This window comes from Suncus etruscus, chromosome 8 (assembly GCF_024139225.1).
Source record: "Suncus etruscus isolate mSunEtr1 chromosome 8, mSunEtr1.pri.cur, whole genome shotgun sequence".
In the NCBI taxonomy this organism is placed as follows: Eukaryota; Metazoa; Chordata; class Mammalia; order Eulipotyphla; family Soricidae; genus Suncus; species Suncus etruscus.
The window spans coordinates 62,119,047-62,131,365 of record NC_064855.1 but is presented as its reverse complement, the minus strand read 5'-3'; the positions used below and the strand labels follow the sequence as shown (position 1 = coordinate 62,131,365).

At 39.9% G+C, this 12,319-nt stretch overlaps 2 protein-coding genes across 2 annotated transcripts in view; both read left to right on the top strand.

Annotated features, from left to right (window-relative positions):
* Positions 1–12,319, top strand: part of EBPL (EBP like) — a 550,113-nt gene that overhangs the window by 188,405 nt on the left and 349,389 nt on the right. The window lies entirely within an intron of this gene.
* On the top strand, positions 2,275–2,611 carry LOC126016308 (ubiquitin-like protein 5). Its single transcript, XM_049778880.1, has one exon. The coding sequence runs from the start codon at positions 2,356–2,358 to the stop codon at positions 2,575–2,577; it is 222 nt and encodes a 73-aa protein (XP_049634837.1). The 5' UTR covers positions 2,275–2,355; the 3' UTR covers positions 2,578–2,611.

Sequence of the window (12,319 nt, the reverse complement as noted above, 5' to 3'; positions counted from 1 at the left end):
CCCGGAGCCATCCACCCACCCACCCCGAGCCACGCCGGCCGGCCTTCCGGCGCACCGCGACACGGTTGACACGGTTGCGTTTGGATTGTTGTACTTTTTTTTTTGTTCGTTGCAATTTTTAGGAACAAAAAAAAAAGCCCAACCCTTCACACCGCTTCATCTGCATCTCGGGACCGGAAGCGATTGGGTTGGGGGACCAACCAAGACTGCTGTCCCCATCCCCCGCGCGCACCCAACCCCCGACGGCGTGTGGGGGACCCCCACGTAGGTGGCGGTGGGGTCGTGCCCAGCACAGCTCACAATAAGGTGAACTGCTATCCCCCTACCAACCTTGCATCTACTTCTTTGCAGATTTGAGGCTAAATCCTAGCCCCCAAGTCTGCTTAAAGGAAAATTAAAAAGCAAAACGAAACCAAATTGTTCTTTCCTTTGGAAAGAGAAAAAACCTAAAATCGCTTTAAGATGTGTTGGTGTGAGACCCTGGATTTGGTGTAGATAGCTAAGACCCACCCACTTCTGGGAGGGGTCTTGGGAACCGGATACTAGGTGTGACCTTACCTGCAAGACCCGGCCCATTCCTGGGAGGGGTCTTGGAATAGGTAGATAAACCCGGAAGCCAGGGGATTAAGGGTCTTTGTCTTTTGGCCCTGCTGGGCTCTCGGAGGAAGGTGACTGAACTATAAGATGCAGGACTAAGAATGGCCGAATGCTTAAAAGGTTATGAGATAGGCCACACACACGTGGTGGCTAGGGCCTAAATAAAGATGATTCTTCCTGAAGCCTGCCTGTGAGTGAGTGATTTCGCGTTTCAGCTGGGCCTGGAACTCGCCGGCTGGATGGGGGATGAAGCCACGTGGCTGGGGCCTAAGCACAAAGGCCTCCATCCATCGCCATCCAGCCCCATCGTTATTTATTTAACTCAACAAAGATGCTCTACTGTCGCAAGCTACGTATGTAGTCGCTAGTCTGCCTCATGCATGAGGTCCAATCTCCTAGATTAGTCCATGTTAAATACCAAGGGTATCCAAAGAATGAGTAGTTCCAAGAAGAATATAAAATGCATGGTGAATGGCTTTTCCAAAATGTGCCGGCTTGTGGGAAGTAGAGCCAGTACAGAATCACAAAAGATGCCCTGAAGTTGGTGCATGCTCTCTGGAAAAATATGCCACAGAAAACAGAGACAAATGAAAACTGCGGTGTCTATAATGCTACACTTTTTTATGTATCCCAACCAAGCTTCAGCTATTGTAAGATCACCCCATGCGCCTTATCTCCAAGTCCAGGTGAAAGAGTCCTGAATCAGGATCACACAAATAATCCAAACCAGACAGAGGATGAAACACATGTAGTCTGGCCACCTACCTGATACGGAGCGCCCACTGCCTGCCATACTGCCGTTTTTATTAGAGATCACCCCTAGGTGGGGCAGTAAAGACAGATAGCTCAGGCTATGCTGAGCCAGACGCACCCAGGTTTACAAGTAAGACAATTTTTGTTTTGGAGTAAATTGTTGTAAACAATCTTTACAAGTTGTAAACAAACATCCAAAGGAACCAGGGATGATCTTTGTTTTAGGTAAAATAAGGTATAACTCAGCAAGCTATTATTTACTTATTGAAATCAAGGAAGGAAATTTTGTGTCCAGATTTTTTGACAATCCTTCTGTGCACCTCAACAGGATTTGGTGCTATGGCTGGGGAAGCTGACTTAGGAAAGGAAAGTAGAGGGGGCTAGAGAGAGAGCACAGCGGAGGGGTGTTTGCCTTGCATGGGGCCCACCCAAGAAGGACCCAGTTCGACTCCTGGGATCCCATATGGTCCCCCAACCTGGGAGATTTTTGAGTGCAGAGCCAGGAGTGACCCCTGAGTACCAGCAGATGTGGCCCAAGAACCAATGAATTCAATCAATAAAGTTGTTTTGGTTTGGTTTGGTTTTTGTTTTAGAAAGGAAGGAAAGTAGAACCTGGGGGAAAGATATTTAAGCCCGCCATGCATGGTCCTTGGATCCTGTGACTAATAATAACTCAAAAGCTATGAAATACTCTTCTCACTTATTTCCTTCGTTCCTCTGTACATCACCCATAAATCTTAAAGTCTGAAGCTATAATAATGCCTATATGTCATTTCATTTTCATAGATGTGGAGTGGAAATTGTAATCCTCATCCTAAAATGATTTCTCCAATGTAAAAGTTGAGAGCTAATGTTCTGATCAGATTCTAAGTAGTGTTCCTTTTTATAGCATCCTCTCAGTGCAAATTAAGACTGTACCCCAGTGTGTTTTGTGCAGGTTTCAGCCAGCCCCCCCCCCCCCCCGCGCCGGTGCTTCGTCCCCCGCCGCCTGCGACTGCGGACAGGATGATCGAGGTGGTTTGCAGCGACCGTCTGGGCAAGAAAGTCCGTGTCAAATGCAACACGGATGACATCATCGGGGACCTGAAGAAGCTGATCGCGGCCCAGACTGGCACCCGTTGGAATAAGATTGTATTGAAGAAATGGTACACGATTTTTAAGGACCATGTATCTCTGGGGGACTATGAAATCCACGATGGGATGAACTTGGAGCTTTATTATCAATAAAAGCAGAATTTTATTTATTAAAAAAAAAAAAGAAGACTATACCCCATATGATATAACTGCTACTAAATCAATTCCTAGAATTGTTTTAAATATATCTAGATTCTTTTGGTTGTGGGGATCACATCTGTCAGTGCTAGCTTAAGTGTAGAAAATTAGGGCGGGAGCAATAGCATAGCAGTAGGGTGTTTGCCTTGCATACGGTCAGCACAGGACGGACCCCAGTGTAATTCCCAGCATTTCATATGGTCCCCTGAGCCTGCCAGGAGTGATTTCTGAGGGCAGAGCCAAGAGTAACCTTTGATTGCCGCCAGATGTGACTTGAAAACAAGACAAAACAAAAAAAGTGTAGAAAATTAAGAAAAAAAATTCCCTGTGTTCCTAATAAATCAGTAATCATGGAATTGCCACATATAGTGGAACCAAAAAAAAAAAGAGTGACTAGAAGATATAAACCTACCCACATAGCTACATCCTTCCTGGAAGAGCACAATGTAGCCAGATTCTGTTCCAGATAACACTTGAGGGATTTTCAAAATTCTAGACACACTGGAATTTCCTTCTATTGACTGTTCTTCAGTTAAGTAAACTAACAGCTGAAGCTTGAAATTCATGACAGCAAGCAAAGAAACTATGGATGATCTATTGTCTTTTTAAGTGTCTGGCTTTTGCAGGGTATCATCAAAGCCAGGATTTCATACATGCAAATCATGTGCTTATCCACTGAACTACTTCCTTGACCCCTTTTGTGGTATATTTTTACAGCCAGAATTTCTAATACATATAATCGTAGATTTGTCTTGATCATACTATGCTGATTTATTTCAAATTGTTGTTTTTGTATTGTCTTGACAATGGGTAAAACAATGTCAACTCTTCTATCACTTACTAACATGTAAGTGATCAGATACACACAAGGAACAGTGCCAAATTTGGTGGGCACTAAATTATACATTGTCAGAGTGGGGGCATCTAAGAAACAAATTTAGTACGATGTACAGGGAAAGGGTGCTGGTAAGCCTTCTCAGAAATTAAGGAGCATTTTATTATGATGATCTTCTTTTGTTGGTAACTGCCAGAATCATGAGTACAAGCCCCAACATTCCCCAGCAAGAATTTCTGGCAGTAAACATCATTGATGTTTCAAGGTGTTGTGAAATGAGCATGGGATTTGAAGCAGTTCTGCATCTAAAATCTAGCTCTGCCACCAACTTGTTGTTCAAGTTACTTAACATTTGTAATCCTCAGTTTTCTCCTCTGTAAAATGAAGATAATGATTTAGTAGCTTGTGATAATTAGGAAATAGATAAAGCCACCAACATTGTGTCTGCCATGGAGAAGGTACTTAAATGGTTGCTACTGTTACATGAAGGAAGAAAATAATGCTAGTTTTGGATTACAGTTATCTTGGATTTGTAAGTTTAAGGCTCAAGCAAAATAGTATGCAAGGCCAGGCTGCCTATGTCATAGAAAAAAAAAATGGCATCATAATTTCTCTTTTCTACACCAGCCTGGGTAGCCTTTTAAAAAGAATATAGCAAAATAAATAAAAAATAAATAAAAAAATTAGAAGCACATCCTTTCACTTCTATACTTTATTCCTAGTGCTTAGAGAAACTTTTATTGGGTAGAGGGGCTCACCTGACGCACTCAAGATTGCTCCTGACAAATTCTGGGGACCATTTGGGATGCCCAGGATCAAATTTACATTTGTATCATGCAACACAAATGTCCTACCCACTGTGCTCTGGCCCGCTTAGGGAAACTTTTGAAAAAAAAAAAAAAAAAGTCTAGAAAGATAAAACCAGAGTTAAAGCATTTGCCTTGCAGGATGCTGACTCTGGTTCAGTCCTGCCTCTGCACAGTTTTCCAGTCACCACCAAGAATAATACTTTAGCACATAGATAAGTCCCCAAAAACCAAGTGTTGTTCCAAATCCCAAGAATAAAATAAAAATAATTTTAAAATAAATTTAATTTAAATGTTTAAAAGAAAAAGATCAAGCACTATAAGGAAGACTGCAGGTTTGTTTTTTCTTTTTTTTCTTTTTTTTAATGACAGAAAACTTGAACATCCAATATAATCCAGTAAGACACACACAAACACACACCCCAATCCAGCCAGGGGAGATGGCTAAAGGTGCTGGTCTGTAAATTTTGCATGTGGGAATCTGAATTGTGATCCCCTTAATTCTCAAGCACAGCCAACTGTGATCCCAAATAAAAACACTATGAAAATAAACTACTAATATATCCCCAAAGTTAGAAATTAACCTGATAATAAAAGGAATGAAAATTTCTGTTTCTATACTTAGTAAAAAAAAAAAATAAGGAAAATGTCAGCAGTAATAAAGACTACATGCTTATAATTATATCCTGAGGTTTGTGCTAAATCCCAAAGTCACCTATCAAGGAATTTCCCATTTGGTTGAAAAATCTTAACAAGCATGAACTAATCAGTAATAAACGTGACAGTGGCTGGTCAGGAGCCAACATGAGTAGTGAGGACAAGATTGGAGGAAAACATAATTGCTGAATTGTGTCTATGAGAAAAGGAGAGAGGGGAGAGAGAGGGGGGGAAGGGAGGGAGGGAGGGAGAGAGAGAGAGAGAGAGAAAGAGAGAGAGAGGTCTGCCATCCCAGGGAAACTGGGAACGTTAGTGGTGGGAAATATGCACTAGTGAAGGGTGTTGTACATTGTATGATGAAAATTATGAACAACTTTGTAAGTATATCATGGTAATTCAATTAAATAACTTTATTTATTTAAAAAAAAAGAATTTCCCAGATCTCCCTCCTCCCTACTTCCCTCATTCATTCACATTGTTATGATAGTTTTCAGTGTAGTCATCTCTCCAACTGCACTCATCACTCTATGTGATGAGCTTCATGTCATGAGCTGCACCTACCAGCCCTCAACTCTCTTGTCTCTGAGATACTGTTAAAAATGTCTTTCATTTTTCATAAAGATATGGGAAATTGGTGGTGGGAATGTTGCACTGGTGAAGGGGGTGTTCTTTACATGACTGTAATCATACAACTATAATCATATTTGTAATCACGGTGTTTAAATAAAGATAATTATAAAAAAAGAATTGCTGTATTTTCTAGGGGAGTTTAATCAAGGATACTTGAAAGGTTTTGGGATTGAAGATGAGAAAGAGGAAGAAGATTAAATGTGGGGAACAAAAAGTCAGTGTGGAAATGAACATGTATCTTGAGTCATTGAGGAACCTTGCCTGGTTTGGAAATAAAATTTGAGGCCAATATGTGTGATATTTTGAATGTCTGAATAAATTGTTAAACTATTTTGTAAGAAAGGGAAACTACTAAATAATTGTATGTAGCACTTGCAAAATGTACGCAGAATTTTAGGAAGAATAAATTATTAACAGCATTAGATTTAAGTGAGAAGAAATTTCCTTTAATAATTTTGAGGTCAGTTATAGAAATTTATGTCTTCATGTAATAATGTGTAAAAGTATAACATATGGCTAGATTTTATTGAACCATTTAATATAAATATGTTCATTAAGATTTTAATTTTATCACATGGAGCACATGATACAGAAAACTGAACACACCAACTATGTTGGAACAGAACTTCCAAAGACTCTATCGTAGGCCTTGTCCTAGGACCTGAGCAAATACCAAGATTGCTTGCTACAGTGGCCTGATTTTCTCATCCACAACCGAGAGGAAAGTTTCCTGACACCACACACAAAAAAAAAAACCTGGAATATGGCAATGAGAAGGTATGGAGCCAGTGGTTGTTCCCATGACAATATGCTTCAAGAGTGGAGAAACCCTGAATCTCTTAGGCCATGGAAAAGAAAAAAAGGTGGGGGTAACACCAAACCCTGCCACTCCAGCATTCCTTTTCTGGTTTTGTTTTGTTTTTTGGTCGGTTTTTGATATTATTTTCCTTCTCTTTTTTCTTCCACTTTTTTTTCACTCTTGTGGATATTATTCAATGATTTTTTCATTTCTTTTTTTTTGTTAAGTAGTTGATACCAAATTTTTTCTTCTCTTTTCCTTAACCTTTTTATCTCCAACAAAATAGCATAACTTGAATCATTCAGCCTAATAAATTGAGGAGGGAAAAGGATGATACCAGGACGAGTCATATGAACATGTAGTGTAAATAAAAAAGGACCAGACTGGAACACCAAACAGAATAGATACCCAACCTACAACAAGCTGTAAAGTGGAGACCAGTTACACTAGTATTCTGGGGGGGAGGGGGGATAAAGAAGGGAGATATGGGAGACATGCTGGGAACAGGAGTGGAGGGAGGACAACATTGGTGGTGGGAATGCCCTTCATTCATTGACACTATGTACCGTAAATAATTCTGTGTAATGAACTTTAGTCACAGTAAAAATTAAAAATAAGTTAAAAAATTTTTTTAAATTTTATTAATGAAATATAATGTAGAAAAAAATAGCCATGAAAAATAGTGTCCTAAAATCCTTCAAAAGGATTTTTGTGTTTTTTGTTTTTATATATATATATATATATATATATATATATATATATATACATATATATATATATAAACATGCAGTGATATAACACTTATTATGATTATTTTTTTTTTTTTTTTTTTTTTTGGTTTTTGGGCCACACCCTGTGACGCTCAGGGGTTACTCCTGGCTATGCGCTCAGAAGTTGCTCCTGGCAACATATGGGGACCATATGGGACGCCGGGGGATCGAACCGCGGTCCGTCCTAGGCTAGCGCAGGCAAGGCAGGCACCTTACCTCCAGCGCCACCGCCCGGCCCCTTATTATGATTATTTTAACTGTTCTGTGTGATTAAAATTAATGTATTGCTTGGCTATGTTTTACAGTATGCTTAACTAGAACTTTAAAACAATTTATTTAAAACTGAAAGATAATTTTAAATGATCTGTTTTGAAATTTTAATTATTGATTGCATTCAATTGTGATTAATTTTTTTTTTATTTTCACATATGTAGAATATTATTCTTGTTGAAGAATAACATTTAGGGATTATATCAGGTAAAATCAATAAATAATGTATTTTTGCAGTTGCTGTATATAAACATGCTTTTATAATATTTTTGTTGAGTTCACTAATCACATTATTTTTCTAATGTATTATGTCAGTTACAATAATAAAGCTTTATATTGCCTGTAGAAAAATTTCATCCTGTGAAATGTATTTTAGAGTATTTCTTTTACTGGGGCCAAAGCAATAGCACAGTGGTAGGGAGTTTGCCTTGTACTGGCCAACACAGGACAGATACCAGTTCGATCTCTGTCATCCCATAGAGTTCCCTTGAGCTTGCCAGGAGCAATTTCAGTGTGCAGAGCCAATAGCGCTCAGCACTGCCAGGTGTGACCCAAAATAAACAAAAATAAAATAAAATAAAATAAAAAGAATATTTCTTTTGCAAATAAATGAACATTTTCTTTTACAAATGAACATTTGTATTTGTATTGAATATTCTTTTTTTTTTTTTTTTTTTTTTTTTTTTGGTTTTTGGTTTTTGGGCCACATTCGGCGGTGCTCAGGGATTACTCCTGGCTTTCTACTCAGAAATAGCTCCTGGCAGGCACAGGGGACCATATGGGACACCGGGATTTGAACCAACCACTTTAGGTCCTGGATTGGCTGCTTGCAAGGCAAACGCCGCTGTGCTATCTCTCCAGGCCCTGTATTGAATATTCTTTTTTTTTTTTTATTTTTATCTTGTTGAAACAATTATTATCAACAGAATCCTTCATAGTTAAATTTGGGAAATACAATAAGTCAGGGTCCGTCTCATCACCAATGTCAAGTTCCTTTCATCAACAGTCTTTTTTTTTTTTTTTTTTTTTTTGGTTTTTGGTTTTTGGGTCATACCCGGCAGTGCTCAGGGGAGGGAGAGAGGGAAGAAGGACGGAAGGAAGGAAGGAAGGAAGGAAGGAAGGAAGGGAAGGAAGGGAAGGAAGGAAGGAAGGAAGGAAGGAAGGAAGGGGAGGGAGGGAGGGGAGGGGAGGGAGGGAGGGAGGGAGGGGAGGGAGGGAGGGAGGAACGGAAGGGAAGGAAGGAAGGAAGGAAGGAAGGAAGGAAGGGAAGGAAGGGAAAGGAAGGAAGGAAGGAAGAAGAGAAGAAAGAAAGAAAGAAAGAAAGAAAGAAAGAAAGAAAGAAAGAAAGAAAGAAAGAAAGAAAGAAAGAAAGAAAGAAAGAAAGAAAGAAAGAAAGAAAGAAAAGAGAAAGAGAGAGAGAAAGAAAGAAAGAAAGAAGAAAGAGAAAGAAAGAGAGAATAAGAAAGAGAGAAAGAAAGAAAGAAGAAAGAAAGAAGAAAGAGAAAGAAAGAAAGAAGAGAGAAAGAAAGAAAGAAAGAAAGAAAGAAAGAAAGAAAGAAAGAAAGAAAGAAAGAGAGGAAGAAAGAAAGAGAGGAAGAAAGGAGTAAATAGAAAAGATCTATTACAATAACTCATGAGAAATTTTTATAGAATTATTCAGAATAGCCAAAAAAATTGAAACAATTCAGTGTCCATCAACTTCTGTATTATGGCACAGTTACATCTATACAGTAGAATATTATTCAACACTTACAGGGGATAAAAGAAGGTCAATGTGAGTAGTACAGCGGGTAGGGCACTTGCCTTGCATGTAGCCTACCTGGATTCATTCCCCAGCACCCCATAAGGTCCCCTGAGCATCACCAGGAGTAATTTCTGAGTTCAGAAACCAGAATGTAACCCCTGAGCATCGCCAGATATGGCCACTCACAACAGATAGGTGCCAGAGAGGGAGTACAGAGATTAAAGTGCTTGTTTTGTATGAGACTGACTCCTGTTCAATACCAAGCATTGCATGATCCCCTAAGGACTGACAGTAGTGATCCCTGAACATAGCCAAAGGTGGCCCCAAACAATAAATAAATAGAGATGAAATGCTGATTCATGCTATAACATCATTGAAGCTTAAGTACATTATCCTAAGGGAAAGAAGTTTGATGAAAGACCAATACTGTCTAAATGCATTCAGAGTAATGGAACAGAAACCATGCTAGAAGAGCAATCTGATTCCAGTAGGAAAGGTAGCAGAAGAGTAATGATGAAGGAAAGTGGAGAGAGGAAGGAGGGATTAGACATTTTATTCATTTAAAGAAATAACTTCTGGGAACTCCACAAACCTAGAGGAGACTATACAACAGCATATGCAAAAATTAATTTAAGTGAATTAAAGACGTGAGTACAAAATTTGAAACTATAAATACATAGAAGTAAACATCTCAATATGTTCCTGGATATGACACCTTCAGAGATGTCATTGTGGATTCAACTCCAACAACAAAGAAAACAAAAGTAATAAATGGATGAGACTTCATCAAACTAAAAAGCGTCTGTACCATGAAGAAATAGCATCCTACGAATGAAAGAAGATATTTATAATTCATAAATACAACAAAGGAAGAATTTCCAAAATATATAAAAAAAATTTATAAAACTCAACAAGAACCAAAAACCAACTAGAAATTGGACATGGACAATTGGTGTAATTAGCTCTGAAACAGTAAAGTCTGACTTTAGCAGTGTTGTAAACTATCATATCTGGGGGCCAGAGAGATAGCACAGTGGCATTTGCCTTGCAAGCAGCTGACCCAGGACTTAAGGTGGTTGGTTTGAATCCTGGCGTCCCATATGGTCCCCCATGCCTGCCAGGAGCTATTTCTGAGCAGATAGCCAGAAGTAACCTCTGAGTACCGCCAGGTAAAAAAAACAAAACAAAACAAAACAAAAACAGAAACAACCTATTATATCTGGATAAAAGCCATTAAGAAAAGAAAAGCAAATGGATAGAAGAGCTTAACATAGATACTCCAAAGTAGAAAGGACAGCAAATAGGCCCATGAAAACTATGTTCATTTTCTCTTCTTTTTCTTTTTTCTTTTTTTTAATTTGGTTTTTGGGTCACACCCGGCAGCACTCCCAGGTTACTCCTGGCTCTATGCTCAAAAATCGCTCCTGGCAGGCTCGGTGGGGGGGGGGGGATCATATGGGGATGCCAGGATTCAAACCATTGTCATGTTCTCTGGCCCCACATTTTCTCTTCTTAAAAAGAAATCAATACAATGGTGAGAAACCTGTGTGTCCCCTCTACATACTGCTTATTAGGATGACATCGACACCCCCCCCTTACCCACTTCTGACAATGTGAATGATAGAATGTTGAGGCTGGAGAGAGAGTACAGAAAGTATAGAATTTGCCTGCAGTGGGCTGACCCTAGGTTCAAGCTCTAGAATTAGCATTAATTAAATTAACTTCTGATTGCTGACAGGAGTGATTGCCTGAGCACAAGAACCAATAAGCCTGGGCGATCTAGTTGTGGCACAAAAACCTGCATAAATATATAAATGAAAACATACATCTGAATAATTATACTTTTCAAGAAACAGGTACTTAATAATGTATTTTGGACCCCAGAAGTTAGTTTCCTGCACATGTTCGCATTTAAATAAAGGATCTCTGTCAGCCCTATTTGTTCACCTTCCGCTAGGCACACCCTAACCCTTTTTACCAGCTGCCTTGGACTTGTCCTCATATTGCCTCTAGAAAGGGTGGGAACTCTTAATTAAAGACTATCGTTTAGACCTCCAGTTCAATTAGCAGTTTACTTTCAATGGGTCACCTTGGTTTGGTGGGTGCTTGTGTGCATATACATGGTATCTTGTATCCCAAAGCTCCCTATGCCACTCCCTGGATGCAAAGTGAAAAGGTAGCCTCCAGGGAACTGAGAGATCTCAAGGCTTGCAAGGGCTGAGCCTTGGCTAGATCATCTATAGTAAAGTTATTAGGTGATCTCCCCCAAATATATCCAAACCTTTTTGTTTGTATTCCTTGTTGTGGGCCACATCATGACATCCACAGGGTTCAGGGGTTACTCCTGGCTCTGAGCTCAGAAATTGGGCTCCTGGCTGGCAAACTGGGGACCCATTATGTGATGTGGGGATTCCAAACCACCTTCTGCTCCTGAATTGACTGCATTCAAAAGGCAAACGCCCAACCACTGTGCTTATCATCTCCAGCCCCAATATAACCAAACTATTTTCAAGACCCTCAGTCACCTTAAATTGGAGGGACCTTTTCTTTCTCTTCCATAATTTTCTTTCTTTTTTCTTTTGTTTTGTTTTTGGGTCACACCCAGCAGCGCTCAGGGGTTACTCCTGGCTCTATGCTCAGAAATCACTCCTGGTAGGCTTGGGGGACCATATGGGATGCTGGGATTCGAACCACCATCCTTTTGCATGCAAGGCAAACACCTTACCTCCATGCTATCTCTCCGGCCCCAGGATACCTGGACTTTGAAATGAATCTGAAAACTTCTTTCCAAAGAACTTGACCCAGGGGACTGGAGTGATAGCACAATGGTATGGCATGTTCCTTGCAAGGGGCAACCCAGGATAGACTTGGATTCTATCATTGGCATCCCATGTGGTCCCCCAAGCTTGCCAGAAATAATTTCTGAGCACAGAGCCAGGAGTAATCCCTGAGCACCGCCGGGTTTGACCCAAAACACACACAAACACACACACACACACACACACACACACACACACACACACACACTACAATGTAAAAAAAAAAAAAAAAAGAACACGAGGCCGGAGAGATAGCAAGGAGGTAGGGTGTTTGCCTTTCAGGTAGAAGGACGGTGGTTCGAATCTGGTATCCCATATGGTCCCCGTGCCTGCCAGGGGTGATTTCTGAGCATAGCCAGGAGTAACC

Excerpts from the sequence above, each read along its gene's own strand:
- LOC126016308 (XM_049778880.1), top strand. The coding sequence starts at position 2,356 with ATGATCGAGGTGGTTTGCAGCGACCGTCTGGGCAAGAAAGTCCGTGTC.